The 15542-nt window shown below is 45.8% G+C and overlaps 3 protein-coding genes across 8 annotated transcripts; 2 read left to right on the top strand and 1 right to left on the bottom strand.

Annotated features, from left to right (window-relative positions):
• Positions 1-314: 314 nt before the first annotated feature.
• LOC131104802 (zinc finger protein 513-like) lies at positions 315-6601 on the top strand. 6 transcript variants are annotated; one of them, XM_078796677.1, is made up of 11 exons: positions 318-824; positions 1905-2027; positions 2119-2253; positions 2316-2792; positions 2889-3079; positions 3145-3681; positions 5541-5727; positions 5787-5925; positions 6009-6097; positions 6297-6345; positions 6439-6601. In XM_078796677.1, exons 1-7 carry the CDS (start codon positions 785-787, stop codon positions 5601-5603), a joined length of 1566 nt encoding a protein of 521 aa, XP_078652803.1. In that variant the 5' UTR covers positions 318-784; the 3' UTR covers positions 5604-5727; positions 5787-5925; positions 6009-6097; positions 6297-6345; positions 6439-6601. The 6 variants fall into 6 exon arrangements, with proteins under 6 accessions (XP_078652805.1, XP_078652803.1, XP_078652802.1 ...); XM_078796676.1 differs by having other exon boundaries at positions 5787-6097; XM_078796679.1 differs by lacking the exons at positions 6297-6345; positions 6439-6601 and adding an exon at positions 6181-6249 and having other exon boundaries at positions 315-824; positions 3145-3403; positions 5787-6097.
• Positions 6602-6690: 89 nt separating this feature from the next.
• Positions 6691-12789, top strand: LOC131104671 (H(+)/Cl(-) exchange transporter 4). Its single transcript, XM_058052117.2, has 12 exons — positions 6691-6893; positions 7288-7442; positions 7511-7610; positions 7679-7866; positions 7982-8104; positions 9119-9325; positions 9400-9480; positions 9564-10109; positions 10188-10374; positions 10447-10845; positions 10918-11134; positions 11217-12789. The coding sequence occupies exons 1-12, from the start codon at positions 6878-6880 to the stop codon at positions 11305-11307; spliced, it is 2310 nt and encodes a 769-aa protein (XP_057908100.1). The 5' UTR covers positions 6691-6877; the 3' UTR covers positions 11308-12789.
• A 63-nt stretch (positions 12790-12852) lies between these two features.
• On the bottom strand, positions 12853-14992 carry LOC131104672 (high affinity cGMP-specific 3',5'-cyclic phosphodiesterase 9A-like). Its single transcript, XM_058052119.2, has 12 exons — positions 14971-14992; positions 14792-14894; positions 14602-14723; positions 14459-14518; positions 14217-14394; positions 14023-14145; positions 13862-13954; positions 13719-13786; positions 13541-13643; positions 13356-13460; positions 13084-13230; positions 12853-13002 (listed from the first exon to the last, which is right to left on the bottom strand). Exons 1-12 carry the CDS (start codon positions 14979-14981, stop codon positions 12910-12912), a joined length of 1206 nt encoding a protein of 401 aa, XP_057908102.2. The 5' UTR covers positions 14982-14992; the 3' UTR covers positions 12853-12909.
• Between the last annotated feature and the right edge of the window lie 550 nt (positions 14993-15542).

Genomic DNA, 15542 nt, shown 5'->3' on the forward strand with positions numbered 1-15542 from the left:
TGTACTTGTGTACATTTAATGGTGGCCTAAAACAATTGAGTATCTCTATTAAATCTGTCCAAAAGTGGGAAACTTATATCCCGGTTCTTGTTCCTTATTTGTTTTTTGGATTTTTTTTGAATGTGTACTACATTCATTCATATCCTGTGCATCTCCTAGTGACGCCCCTGATTCAGTTCAACTTTTTGTGTATGTACTAAAATCGCCATCCTGTATTTTAGTCTGGTTATAATCATGACCAACAAATTCAAAGCAAAATGACAAATTGGTGGATTTTGAACGTTAGCAAGTTAAACGTATCAGTATCGGTATCGGTATCGACTGGCTCTGTATTCACTTAGAATGAGATTGATACCACAATTTGCAGTATCGCCCAGCTCAATTGACAGCTCAGCTGTTTGCCAAGTAAGTCCTGCTCACTGACGTCATGTTGGAGGTGGTCTGTCCACCGTACGTATGGCAACAAAATTGCCCCGGAAGAAGTAAGCGGTAAGTTAGCTCCTGGGAAAGAAAGGTCGAGCTCACTGAAAGGTTGGCATGGACAAGATGGCACTGGCTATGTAGCGGAGAAACGTCAAGTCAAGAGCGTTACAGGACGTCTGCTCTTGGTGTTCCGTTGATGATTTCCTCGCCACTTCTTTGGAGGAAGGGGAAGGAGGTGACGATATGCGGATGAGCAGTTAGTGTGCAGCCAGAAAGGCGAACAGACGGACGGACCAGCGGTCACTCTGCAAGGGAGTTTAAGCCGAATCCCGCGCAGGATCTCGGCCACGACGAGGCGAGAATGCCGCGGAGGAAACAGTCCAACCCACAGCCTGTCAAATGTGAGTTCTTGTCCTCTTTTAGTGCCAAGCTGGGCAACTAAGTTAAGCCACAACCTCTACTTTCGGAGACCATTTGGATTTGGATTTCTTTTAAGAGTTTTATTTTAACGGTTTTCTCAAGAAACAGGAACTGGTCTGACTGGTTCAACTTGTTGACTTTTCTTGCTTTTCCTTCTGGCTGTTAACGAGTCGGACTGACTCTGTGCGTCTTATCTCATCCTGAATGTTGACAGTGCCTCACTCTTCTTCCTGCTTCGACCTCCCGGAGCTCTTTATTTTTCTTCATCACTTCCTGTTTGACTTTGGCTCTTTCCGCCCTTTGTCATGAGTGATGTTGCAGCTCTTTTAGTAGATTGAAGAAGCATGATTCCATCTGTTTCACCATCGAAAAGTGTTTCCTCTATTTGACCTTTAACCTCTGCTCACCCTTTCTTTGCCATGCCAGGCAACTTGCTTCTCTTTTATCATTATAATACAGTATACAATGCACGTCTTTGTAATGAGTTTTAAAAATCCAACTTTGTGTGAGACCATGAATGCATCTTGGCTGAGTTCTGAGTTCTGATTGGATGAGCATGAGGGAGCGTGGACAGGATGCTATTAAGTTCTCTCTCACGCAGGTAAACATGGAGGAAAAAAAGTCATACTTTCCCTGAACTATTTGACATTTCTAAAAATTAAATTATAGATCATTTAAAAACAGCGGCATGGGAACTTGTTTGCGCAAGAGTAAACAAATCAGGTAAGTTTACAGTAATTTACACATACATTTATGTGAGTTTATCTCCAATACTAGCAAGAGTACTCCCATCAACTGGTCTTTTCTTATCAGAACTACTTTGATATCCAAATAGTCCCTCCAAATTTGACGGCAAAAACAGTGGGAGACTCCTAATTGTCTCAGCATGTCAGCTCATCACATTTCTAATTTCTTCAGGCATCAGGTAGTTAGGTTTAACCAAGATGATATCATTATAACACTACCGGTTGGCATCCCTTAGACATGCACACTCACTGAACTTTCATCCATGATTGAGAGATCACTACTGTACAAAAGTCATTATTGTGTTTTGTCCTCAGTGGAGTTGGATAATGGTGGTGTGACATGTGATCCGAGCTGTCTGGTTCTGGAGGGAGACGTTCTCCTAAGTGGAGAGTTGGAATTGGGTGACTCTGAGATCATGGGATTGGATCGAGACACCAGTCAGTAACACACACACACACACACACACACACACACAAAACTCAGAGCATAGAGCAGGACAATAAATTGATTTTATTGTCTCACATTCAGGTGTGACGGTGTTGTCTCTGAGTGTGGATGAGAATCCTTCATCCCTTCCAGACTCGACTTTCCCAGCAGTCCTCTCGTGTAAAGGCTGTGGTCAGCTTTCATGTGACACACCACTGGGAGCAGAGTTTGATCTTGGTAAACACCCTTACTCCCGTAGTGTGCTGGTGACCTTTAACCAGAATGATTTATTTATCCAGGTGTAAGCTTAGATCTCGGGGCGGAGCTGTACTGTCTCACCTGCGAGCTGGGTGTCCAGCATGACGCTTCCGTCAATTCAACCCAAGTGGAGGATGGCAAAATGGTCGACATGGTTGACCAGAAGAAAGTTAGTGAAGGTGAAACGGGTGGCGCTAGTGACCTTCCTCGTAAAATCTACTCCTGCTCGCTGTGCACTTTTACGTCTCGTTACTCCAATCACCTGAAACGCCACATGCGCATCCACGACGGCCAGAAGCCGCATCGCTGCTCTTTGTGCCCGTATTCCTCGGCTCAGCTGGTCAACCTGCAACGGCACACACGCACACACACCGGAGAGAAGCCGTACCGCTGCCCTCAGTGCAGCTATACCTGCAGTTCCCTTGGCAACCTGCGGAGGCACCAGCGCCTTCATGCGCAGGAGCGCCAACCAAGGAGGGTCAGGGAGATCAGAAAAGCGAGGAGGAGAAAAGCAGACGGTAAAAGGAAAAAATGTTGAATATTGAATTTGCCTTGAATTTGAAAGGTTTGTAGCTTAACTTAAACATCTCATATTCCTTCCCTTCCCACACTAGACATCACGGATCTGACGCTGCAAGTTTCTCAGGATTCCACTTGCTTGCAGTTGCAGGGCGGGCTGACCACCGCCTCCAACCCGCTGCCTGTTCTGCTCTTTCCACTGTGCTGCCGGTTGTGCAGCCTCACGCTGGAGGAGGCTGACCTGGTGGGCGTCAACATGGAGGATGGAGAGGATGGTAAATGGCAGGTGTGTTGAAATAGCAAATCGTTCCATTGTGACAACAATCCCGATTATGCATCTGTTGTTTTTAGGTATGCCGACGGTGCTCCTTGGACCTGCTGATAAAAGATGCTACGGCTGGTTCCAATGGCCCACTTGCGACTCGGGAACCACGGCGGCATGGCAGCAAGCTGTACCGCTGCGCTCTCTGCCCCTTCCTGTCCCATTACCCCAATCACTTGGCCCGCCATTCCCACACTCACTCTGAGGAGAAACCTCACCACTGTCCACACTGCCCCTACACGTCCTCGCACCTCGACAACCTCAAACGGCACATGCGCGTACACACAGGTGAGAAGCCGTACCAGTGCCCGTCTTGCAGTTACGCCTGCGGTAACCTTGCCAACCTGCACCGCCATGAGCGCATCCACTCGGGTGCCAAGCCATTCCACTGTGACATTTGCGGCTACTCCTGCAATCAGAGCATGAACCTAAAGAGACACATGCTGCGACACACTGGCGAGAAGCCGTACGCTTGCGGCCAGTGTGACTACACGACGGGTCACTTGGACAACTATAAACGCCATCAGAGGAAACACGGACACTGCATGGACTGCTGGGACCAAAAGGTGCCTGAACACGGCCTCAGCTGAGACTAAGAACCTCAGCAACTGTGTGTGTGTCTGTGCTGCGCAGGTAGCAGTTCAACTCAGATGCCTTCCACCAAGGTGGCCTAGTGGTTAGTATGTTGGTCACATAGTTAGGAGATTGGAAAATGGGCATGAATGGGCATGGAGTTTGCATGTTCTCCCCGTGCACACGTGGCTTTTCTCCGGGTACTCCGGTTTCCTACCACATTCCAAAAACATGCTAGGTTAATTGGCCATTCCAAATTGTCCATACGTATGAATGTGAGTGTGAATGGTTGTTTGTCTATATGTGCCCTGGGATTGGCTGGCCACCAGTCCAGGGTAGGAGTCAGCTTATCTAGGCTCCAGCATCCTAGTGAGGATGAGCTGCATAGAAAATGGATGGATGGATCATTCAGGAAAAGGTGGCTATCTGTTCAGAATTTTCAAAATAATGTCCCATTTAGTTTATTTTCACATTTATTGTGAAAACGTTCCCATTAAAAATGAATGTGCTATTTATTTGGCGCCTCCTACTGATGAAAAATCATTTTACAGTTCCCATTACTGAATACAGAGGTCACATGGCTAAGGTGGTCGAGTGCTGAGGTTGCTAGTTAAATTCTTTTGTAGGACTTCACATGTTTTATAAAATTATATTACCTCACTGCCCTCTAACTTGTAGACTAGTTAAGCAATGGTGGAACTACGGAGAGCGTATATTCTGCACCATCGGTATATACATTTCACCATTCAGTCTTCATTCTTTCCAACATGTCAATTTCTGCTATTTTTAGTCTGCTTAAAACAAATAGACAAATGAAATGGAAGTGTGTTCTTTTTGTTCAGCAGTGGTTTTGGTCTTGGAACTCAATGCAGGCTGTTTTTGCCCAGTGTCTTTCTTATGGTGGAGTCGTGAACATTGATCTGGAGGTGAGGCCTGCATTTCATTGGATATTGTTGCAGTCACTGTGCTCTTTGGGTAATTTTGGTTGGCCAGCCACTCCTGGGAAGGTTCACCACTGTTCCATGTTTTCACCCTTTTGTGAATAATGTCTCTCTCTGTGGTTTGCTGGAGTCCCACAGCTTTAGAAAAGCTTTGGCTTTTAAAACTGCCATTTCTATTAATATTTAAAAACTGCATTTTGTGTTCAGTTGTTTCATTGACTAATCAAATTTGTTTGATAATCTGAAACCTTCAAAAATGACAAATATACAAAAAAAAACAGAAGGAAGGGGTTAAACACTTTTCCACACCACTGTATTTGGATATATAATTCCGTACAATCGTTTGAACTGATTGTGGTTGCCATCAGCCACATTGGCTGTGACAAACTCCCAGCTTGTGTCAAAAGACCCCCCCCCTAACCCCCTAACCCTAACCCAATTCCTGTAATTCCTGTTCAGAGGGCATGATCGCATCCTCCGATTTTTCGATCAACATTTGTAATACAAATCACTGTTGCAACGCATTGATACATTTCAGCTGCAATAACACTCCTATTATCTTTTTAGTCATGGTTCGTTTGCTACCAAGGAAGCTAACAAGCTAAGTAGTTGACAAGATGACATCATGTCATTCACTCTACTCTGCCCTTGGCATGTTTGTTATTGGCCTGTGGTATTTTGTAGTCTTTTTTAAAGCCTTTTTCCAAAATAAAGCATATATAAGAATACATATATCAGACCTATACAGTATAAACTTAGCATGTATTTACAGTACATACTAAGTTGGACTTTGTGTTTGTCAATATTCTGTATTATGTGTGTGCATGTAAAAGAACTGTTTGCGCTACCTCCACACTTGACATCAAACAAGTGTCACTGAAGTGACTTCCTCTTTCTGTCTCTCTGAGCAGGAAACAGCTGGTTCGCATGCTACCTACATATGTCCTCCCCAAAACGCCCACATTAGCACCTAATGAGCGTGACCATGGACCGTGACAAGGGCGAGGTCACCGTCTTCCTGCCTGAGCTTTACATCTGCATCCTGGAACAGACCAGACCAGAGGAGCAGTGCCATCAAAACATCAACTCATGGGGCAGGTAAGCAATTCATATATTTCTCCAAAAGACAACATCACCAGCATCACCTCTTCACACAGTCTTTGCAGAAACATTCTCCACCAAAGCTGTTCCCTGGAGACATTGTGGAGTATCCCCGGAACAAATACTTCTCCCACTTTGCGGTCTACTACGGCGAGCGGGATGGTGTTCGCTATGTGGCTCACCTGACAACCAGAGGTTTATTTATTCCTGTTTTGTTTTGAACTTTATGATGAAAGCTTACGTATGTACTGTATATGACCGTTCAACATCTTCACCAGATTCTGACTCCAAGCTTGTGCTCTTTGGACGGGCCCTGAGGTCAGAAGTCAAATTGGATCCGATGGAACTGCTGGGAAAGAATTACAAGGTGATGCAACAACAAGTTATCTGTGAGTGCTGGGTACTGTAAATAGGCAGGTAAACCTGTAAGAAAATATGACTGCTGCTTAGGTCAACAACATGCTGGATGATTGCGTCCCGGCCAGAGATTTCCACAATGTTGTGAAACAAGCCATTGACAACATGATGGGACAGGAAGTGACTTTTGACATCTTGTTCCACAACAGCGAGCACCAAGCAACGTTCTTCAGATATGGAGTCAAGAAGTCAGAGCAGGTTAAAAGCTGCTGTACTTCCACCATCTCGATCATATGTGTTTCATGGCAACATAAGAGCATGGAATTAAAGTTGGATTTGTATCTGTTGCAGATTGAGAGAATCTATGAGCACATAATGCCTGCTTGGAAGAAGCTCTTCGAGAAGAAGCAGCTGTAAAAGTGTCTTCTCTTGCCTTTATATATACACACATATATATAGATTTAGCAGACTATACATATATATACATATAAAGTCAATAAAAGGACATTTTTAAGATTTGCCTTCTGGTGTTTTCTTTTTATCTTTATCTTTTTTCAAAACTGCAGCGTGATGCATCCTTGTCTAGACGAGCTTTTAATTTAGATCTCGCGAGACTGCCGTAGCTGATGGACGCTTCATGCTAGGATGCTAAGGATGACTGACGGCTGACTGTTTTTTTTTTTTTTATCGAAACACGCTTCCATAGAAATGGTTGCCGTTATTTATATTCAATAAATTATTCGTATGTTCATAATAATTACGTTCACTTAACGGTTGGACGGACTCCAAAATGGAAGCGGGTGAAGGTAAAATATTTGCTACTGCATGCTAACGACTGAGCTAGCTCACGAATGTTACCAGGGATAAGATGTAGTTGGTTTCATGTGGTATTCATTGATGGAACCTTGAGTGTTTTGGGAGACAGATATAATATAGTATACAGTATAATAACACATTGTTTACCCATATTAGACGAGACTAAGAATGCGTCGATAAGATAATCAATAATAAATAATAATAAATAAACACGGAGCACACATTGGTAATATATTGTCGCAGTTTCTGTTGACGTAGAAATAAAAACGACTTCTTGCCTCTAACTTGGATGTGGATGAAATGTACATTTAGGTCTTTTCACTGACCGAGGGACTCTTACATGTTGATGGGGATTTTTGTCTGGGATGGGGATTCCAAATGCAGGTGCAAGCAGCGCCACGCCCACAGATGAGATGAATGGAGCTGGCAACTTGATGGACTTCCTGGAGGAACCTTTTCCTGATGTTGCCACGTATGAAGACTTTCATACCATCGACTGGCTGAGGGAGAAGTCACGAGACACTGACCGCCACCGCAAGGTTGTTGCACCCCCAGTGTCGGTGCTACTCATTCTGACTAAACCGCTTCATCCATCTTTTTCTCTTAGATCACCAGCAAAAGTAAAGAGTCGATATGGGAGCTGATCAAGAGCCTGCTGGATGCATGGTCGGGATGGGTTGTTATGCTGCTCATTGGACTCCTCTCAGGTTGGTCAGGAGGACTTTTTCAGCAGAGCAGCCATCTGTACAGCTGTTATCCGTCACATCCTTTCCAGGTACGCTGGCCGGAGTCATTGACCTGGCAGTGGACTGGATGACAGACCTGAAGGAGGGTGTGTGTCTGTCTGCCTTCTGGTACAGCCACGAGCAGTGCTGCTGGACGTCTAATGAGACAACCTTTGATGACCGTGACAAGTGTCCACAGTGGCAGAAGTGGGCAGAGCTGATGACAGGCCATTCTGAGGTTGAAACACCTAATTCCCTTAATCTGCTAAATAATGAACGGTCCAGAATAGCGAAGAGCAGTCTTACACATTGTAGTTTACTTGATGAAATGCTGTAATTTTACCCTCTTTCAGGGTGGTGGAGCATATGTGCTAAACTACTTCCTGTACATCTTGTGGGCTCTTTTCTTCTCCTTCCTGGCTGTGTCACTCGTGCGAGTGTTTGCTCCGTATGCTTGCGGCTCAGGAATCCCAGAGGTGAGGAAGTGACAGTGATACCAGCAAACACTAAAGGTCTTAACTGGAGGTTAAAAAAGTTGCATACTTTCAACGCAAAGTATGACATGAGACATGAGAATGTGCGCAGCAATACGACACTTTTTGGAGACATGGCAATGGACATATTAAGAGCTGAAGTGATGTCTTATTTTATAAATAACATTCATTGGAAGACAATACATGTTTATCCATCATTTCATGACAACATTTGCTTTGGCCACTAGGCTTGGGGCGATGATAAATGAATGAATTAATCATACAATAAATGGAAATGAACTGAAACCTTCAAGTATGACAAATATAAACAAAAAATAGAAGGAAGGAGATAAACACTTTTCCACACCACTTTATTTGGATATATAATTCTGTACAATTGTTTGAACTGATGGTGGTTGCCATCAGCCACATTGGCTGTGACAAACTCCCAGCTTGTGTCAAAAGAAACCACCTCCCCACCCCAAAAAACATCCCTTGCTGGGCTGCGATTTGTCAGCTTGAACATTAATTCCTGTTCAGAGGGCACGATCACCTTCTCTGGTTTTGGATCAACATTTGTAATACAAATCACTGTTCACGTATCACATTGATACGTTCCAGCTGCAATACCACTCCCATTATCTTTTTTGCTGTCACTCAATCTTTGTTTGCCACTGCTGTGCCCTCCAAATATACGTTTTCAAGTGGTTGCCCCTCTCCACCCACACTTTTTGCTCCCACCAGCTGTGATTCCGAATGACAGCCGCTGTGGTGGTAATGCAATCAAGGCTGGTTAAATATGGGCGCCATGAGTCGCTTTGCATTGACCTTTGATGGTAAACGGTAGACGTAGAAAGGGCATAACTAGAGGCGGGGTTGCGTATGTGCATTTCTACTCAAGATTGTATTTATGAACCACAAATTGCGCTTTTTGTTTTTCATCCAAAAGTACATTTTGGGTTTCTCACGTATGGAGACTTTTATTCAGAATTCCCGAGAACCTTGGCCTGTTTTCAGATCAAGACCATCCTCAGTGGCTTCATCATCCGTGGTTATTTGGGAAAATGGACTCTGCTCATCAAGACAGTCACGCTGGTGCTGGCAGTGTCATCGGGCCTCAGCCTGGGGAAGGAGGGTCCTCTGGTTCATGTTGCATGCTGCTGTGGGAATCTCTTCTGCAGCCTCTTCTCCAAGTACAGCAAGAACGAGGGAAAGCGACGAGAGGTACTTGATGGTTTGTAGTCCCTAATGCGATAGGATGAGACATGCCAGCTCAGTCCACTGTCTTGCATCTGCAGGTGTTATCGGCTGCAGCGGCGGCTGGTGTGTCAGTGGCTTTTGGTGCACCAATCGGAGGGGTTCTATTCAGTCTGGAGGAGGTGGGTTATATGTTGACTATACATCTTGTGTCAGGGCCGTGCTCCATCCTGTCTACTGTCATCATAATCCTCTGTCTTCTCAGGTCAGCTACTACTTCCCTCTCAAGACTTTATGGCGTTCGTTCTTTGCTGCACTAGTGGCTGCTTTCACCCTGCGCTCCATCAACCCATTTGGGAACAGCCGCCTGGTGCTGTTCTACGTGGAATACCACACGCCGTGGTACATGGCTGAGCTGGTGCCCTTTATCATGCTGGGCGTCTTTGGTGGCCTCTGGGGGACCCTCTTCATCCGCGCCAATATTGCCTGGTGTCGGCGGAGGAAGACAACCCAGCTGGGGAAATACCCGGTCCTGGAAGTCATCGCTGTGACGGGCATCACCGCCGTGTTGGCGTATCCCAACCCATACACACGGCGCAGTACCAGTGAGCTCATCTCCGAGCTCTTCAACGACTGCGGAGCGCTCGAGTCATCTCAGCTGTGCGACTACATCAACAACCCTAATATGAGCCGACCTGTTGACGACATCCCGGACCGCCCGGCTGGCCCCGGCGTTTACAACGCTCTGTGGCAGCTGGCGCTCGCTCTTGTCTTCAAGATTGTCATCACCATCTTCACCTTTGGCATGAAGGTCAGTGCAAGTTAGCTTGCATGTCGGTTGTGATCGCACATGAAAACATTGGCGTGACAACAACTGTGATGTCTTCAGATCCCATCAGGGCTCTTTATTCCCAGCATGGCGGTGGGTGCCATTGCGGGGCGCATCGTCGGCATCGCCGTGGAGCAGATGGCATACCACCATCATGACTGGATTATCTTCAAAAACTGGTGCCGGCCTGGCGCAGACTGCGTCACACCTGGACTCTACGCCATGGTGGGTGCCGCTGCCTGTCTGGGTAAGCAGAGTTCTTGTGGTTAGAAATTAGGAGTGTCTGAGGAGGTTTGCTTGATGAAAGGTGTGACCTTAGGTGGCGTGACCAGGATGACTGTCTCTTTGGTGGTCATCATGTTCGAGCTCACTGGTGGTCTGGAGTATATTGTTCCGCTGATGGCAGCTGCTGTCACCAGCAAGTGGGTGGCTGATGCCTTTGGGAAGGAAGGCATCTATGAGTCGCACATCCAGCTCAATGGTTATCCTTACCTGGACGTCAGAGATGAATTCACCCACCGCACCTTGGCCGCTGATGTGATGCGGCCTCGCAGAAACGACCCGCCGCTGGCCGTCCTCACGCAGGATGCCACCACCGTGGAGGATGTGGAGACGCTGATCAAAGACACGGATTATAATGGCTTCCCAGTCGTTGTGTCCCGAGAGTCTGAGCGGCTCATTGGATTTGTGCAGCGCAGAGACCTCACGCTCGCCATCAGTGAGTCAGCTTGCTTCTCCTTTGGCTGGCAAGATGTGTCAATCTGTTTCATCTTGCTTCGTCTTCACACAGAAAATGCCCGTCAGAAACAAGATGGCGTGGTGAGCAGCTCGGTGGTCTACTTCACAGAGGACGCGCCACAGTTGCTGGCCAGCACCCCGCAGCCGCTGAAGCTGCGTCGCATACTCAACCTGAGCCCATTTACAGTCACTGACCACACGCCCATGGAGACAGTGGTGGACATATTCCGCAAGCTGGGTCTCCGCCAGTGTTTGGTCACACGCAGCGGGTAAGAACAAGGGAGTGCCGTCAGAGCATTGTCCATGTTATTGTTTTGTGTCTGGTCATTTATTTCATTGTCGTCTCACTAGGCGTCTGCTCGGCATCATCACCAAGAAGGATGTTTTGCGTCACATGGCTCAAATGATGAACCAGGATCCAGAGTCCATTATGTTCAATTAACTTTGTGACGTGCTGCCCCCTGTAAAATTGTGAGAATGCCCTCCCAGCTCTGAACAGGTCTGAGTCTCAGATTTGGCTTGTAGCGCTTGTCACTCACGGCCTCCCCGTCGCTCAGCAGTCGCCGTCCAGAGGCTTTTTATTTTTTGGGACAGCAGGTTTGCACAGTGCTCATATGTACGAATGTGTGAATGTTTGTGGTTCAATTTGAGGATGAATGATTTTTGTAAGGGTTGAACGACTAAAAAGATTAATTTACTGACTGAACTGATTCTTTTAATACTGTCACACGGGGGTGTCCAAACCTTCTCCGCCGGAAGGATGCGGGGGCCACTGCATATTCCGTACACTTGCGACACACCAATCCAGCGTAGGTTAACATGTGCTAAACTATCCAAACAAAATATCACTAACTTACTTTTGCGTTTTATGTGATAAAGCAAATTCATGGAATATGTAATAATATATCTCATTCATAATTACATTTTCAGAATGCAGTCGCCCTTGTCACTTTGCACATCGAATTTTGTGGCTTAACGCTATCATGGTTTTTCAAAATATAATTAATAAATCATGCTGTTTGAGGTTGATTACAGCGTATTATTAAAAAATTTAAGCATTTTCAATCATCAAAATGGCCAAATAGGCGTGTGCTGGAGCCTATCTTGGTGAACCTGGTGAATCACACTCATACCTATGGACAATTTGGAGTCACCAATTAACCTAAAATGCATGTTTTGGGGATGTGGGAGGAAACCGGAGTTTCCTGAGAAAACCCACGTACGTATGGGGAGAACATGCAAACTCCACACAGAGATTCTCTGTCAACACTAGCATATCTGAGTCTATATTATATCTTATTGTCACTTACATCTATAATACAAGTGTAAAGGCGACTATTGGGGTGTTTATTTCATAGTTAGTTCAATAGGCCAGTGTTACTACTAACACTATGAAAGTATTTCATTTATAAATAAGGAATCCTATTCGGAAACCATTTAATGACGATAAAGAAGGGATGACTAAAAAAAAAAAGGGATGCGGGCCAAAAGTGGTTTCTGGGCCCCACTTTGGGCACCCCTGCTGTAATATATCTAATCACTGTGGCGACGACACACAACTCTGACTACACTGATAAGGGGGAAAGACATTTGCACGCTTCCTACTTTCCTAATCTACCTACTGTACTTTCATAAGTAAACAGTCAGTGTTTGTGTGCGCCATAAGCTGCCATGTCCTATGATTTGTTGTCATTGTGGTGAAGAATAACAAATACATGTGATGCTCACTTCTGTCACGTTACACTGAAAATGTGTAGTGTGTGGCACTGTTAATGTGCTGAATCCATCTTGAAATGCCAACAGAATGTATTGAAATGTGTATTTATGTGATTTTTTTTGTTTTTAGTTGGAAACATATTTTGAGATATTTGCACTTTGGACTTGTAAATGCAGTGATGGAAAATAAAGTATTGGTCTTACTGTCAAAAATAGTAGTATTATAATAATAGTAATGTGCTAAACACTTTATTTTAGTTTATTTCAAGTACCTACATTTACATGATTGTTAGAACAGAACTTTTATCATCTGGCCATGTCATCCTCATCAGGGTTTGGTGGCCACCTCCTCCTGCTGGGTGGCCCTCTCCAGGTCTGAGTAGTATTCCAGGGCTCGTCGTACTGGCTCCAGGATATGTTGCTGTGGGGAGGAACGCACAACAAGACTTTTTTTTTTTTACATAGATGCAGCTTGTAGAATCACGCACTGTAGATGTTTTACCTCGAGACAGGGGAAGAGCTTGGTGAGCTCGGTGAAGAGCGGTAGCAGGACAAAGCGGATGAAGTTGGTCTGGGAGGATGGCTTCGATACTTTATCCCGGTCCATGAACGGGGTCACTGGAAGCCCTTTGAGTTTTTCCGTGTCACTCTGCGACCCAGACATGACGGTACATTCTTCTCATTTCCAGTCATAGTTAAGCTTCATTTTTACTCACTTGACTACCACACGGATGAAATGGTGAGGTAAAAACACTTCCTGTGTGGGCCTCAAACCTGGTTGAAGAACTCTTGCAGCAGACAGTCCAGCCAGGGCTCGGCCACAGCCATCGGCCTCGCCTCGTTGGAGATGTCGCTCACCTTCACCATGATCTTCATCAGCTGCACACATAAGGCAAGGACAACTGTTGTGTCGGGCTTCCTTTGGGGAAAAAAACCCCAACTAATGTTCAGTTCTTTACCACTTCCTTGTGATCCTTGTTTTTGAAGTCAAACGTGGGCTGGATGAGCTTGAACTTGTTAAGGATTTCGTTGTGCCTCGCCATGTCGGTGGCCAAGATGCACCTGGAAACACGACGTGATGTCAAATTGAGAAGAAACGTCTCCATATAGAAAACGTAAGTGGCCAGGTTCAGTTACTTGATCATTCCTGCACGGATGTGTTTGTAATGCTCGCTGGTGAGATGTTTGAGGATGTTGCACTCCGGCTGCAAAGATTTGACAAGAACAATGAGATGATTGAGCTGTCAAAGCGGTAGAGGTCGACCAGATGCCACGGGCACCTTGGACAGAATTCCGAAGGCAATGGCACAGTGGTGGTTCTCCAGCGGGGAGATGTCGTTGTAGCGAAGCGCCAAGTCAGTCTGGGCGTTAATCTGCGTGACCCAAATGTCAACAATCATCTCACTGATGGAGGGAAGTCTGCTGAGCGTGGCAAAGTAACCTGGTAGACATTGTTGTAGCCGGGGTGGTCAAGGTCGTGGCACAGAGCTGAAGTCAGCATGATGAGAAGGTCAGTCCTCGCCAGTTTGTTTCTGAGGTCTGTAAGCCAAATGAGCCCGTACATCTGCAGATCAACACAGCCGTCACAACACAACGCTCCTCTGCCTAGTCCTACAGAACTCCCGGTGGTCCCACCATTTGAGTCACGCAGAAGCAATGCTGGAAGTTGTGGAAGGGGATGTTGTTGTAGTGGCAGTAGACCTCAAACAAGAAGTTCTGGAGGATGTCCAGCTCGATGTGGAACGCTGTCAGGAAGTCCAGGTCGGTGAACATCACCTGGAGGAGCACCAGCATCTCCGCCTCCTCCCACTGCCTGTCAACGGTATCACACAGTCGTGTGGGGGAGCTTGTGCATGTGCATTCATATTTGGACTGACCAGTTGTCAAAAATGGGAGTTTTTAGATGCTCCCTCACTTCCTCTGTCACCTGCAGAGAGCTACAAAAAGGTCTTGCATCACAAAGCGTCCTTGACTTGGCTTGGGAACTGCAAAAGAACCTGCCCAGTGGCCACTCAATCACCTCATGTTGAGGAACTTCCTGCGGACCTGTTGGCGTTCCTCAATCACGCTCTGCTGAGGCCCTCTGGTTTTCGGCGGGCCATCATCCCTGAACAGACCCATCCAGCTCAGGTGCTTGACGTTCTAACAGGGAATAAACATTTCAGTCGTCGCACGTGGGCTGGCCACCAAGACCCGGCAGGATGACAAACCTCTAGCTTGCGCTTGAAGGACTCCACCTGACTCTTCAGATCACAAATGATTTCTGGAGTCTTCCCTGACTCTTCCAGGACTTTGGTCTCCAGGTGACACAGCCTGATCACACATACGCTACTGGAAGTGAGACCTTGTCACTCGTACCTCTGCCGGTTATTGTGGAAGGGACACTTACCTGTGCTCCATGTCGTCCAGCTCAGTTGACATGGCGACACCTACATTTGGACACAAAGCATCTTAAATGAATGATGCCATGTTTACCATGAATTACACTCAGAATGAGGTGGCAGCAAACAAACGTCTTTGGGAGTTTGTGATGCGTTGCATGTGTCTCCAACACATGGGCAAGCACTATGTAGGACAAGACACCCTCTCATGCATTACTATTATTACAGTGGGACACTCTTACGTTGTACGTATGTCCATGGGCCTTCTTGTGGAGCCAGCGCTGGAATTTATATTTAAAAAAAAACTTCAACATCCTCATCATTGCTCAGCAGCGTCTAGTTCAGGGGTGTCACATCGTGAAAACGGTGTCAGGGCCACCTTGATATTTTGTCAACATGTAGATATGCTAAGAAGTTATATGTACTTTACCTGTATTTGAAGGAAAAATCATATTTTTGTGATAGTTGCAAAAGTATAGTATTTGTATTCATTTCAGTTCAGTTCTTTATTTGAAGTTTGTTAAAATATTCCACATCTTTCCCAACCTAATTGTCCGAATAGTACTACATTATTTTGTTT

Source organism: Doryrhamphus excisus, linkage group LG15 (assembly GCF_037039965.1).
Source record: "Doryrhamphus excisus strain RoL-2023G ecotype Guam linkage group LG15, RoL_Dexc_Guam_v1.1, whole genome shotgun sequence".
Taxonomy (NCBI): domain Eukaryota; kingdom Metazoa; phylum Chordata; class Actinopteri; order Syngnathiformes; family Syngnathidae; genus Doryrhamphus; species Doryrhamphus excisus.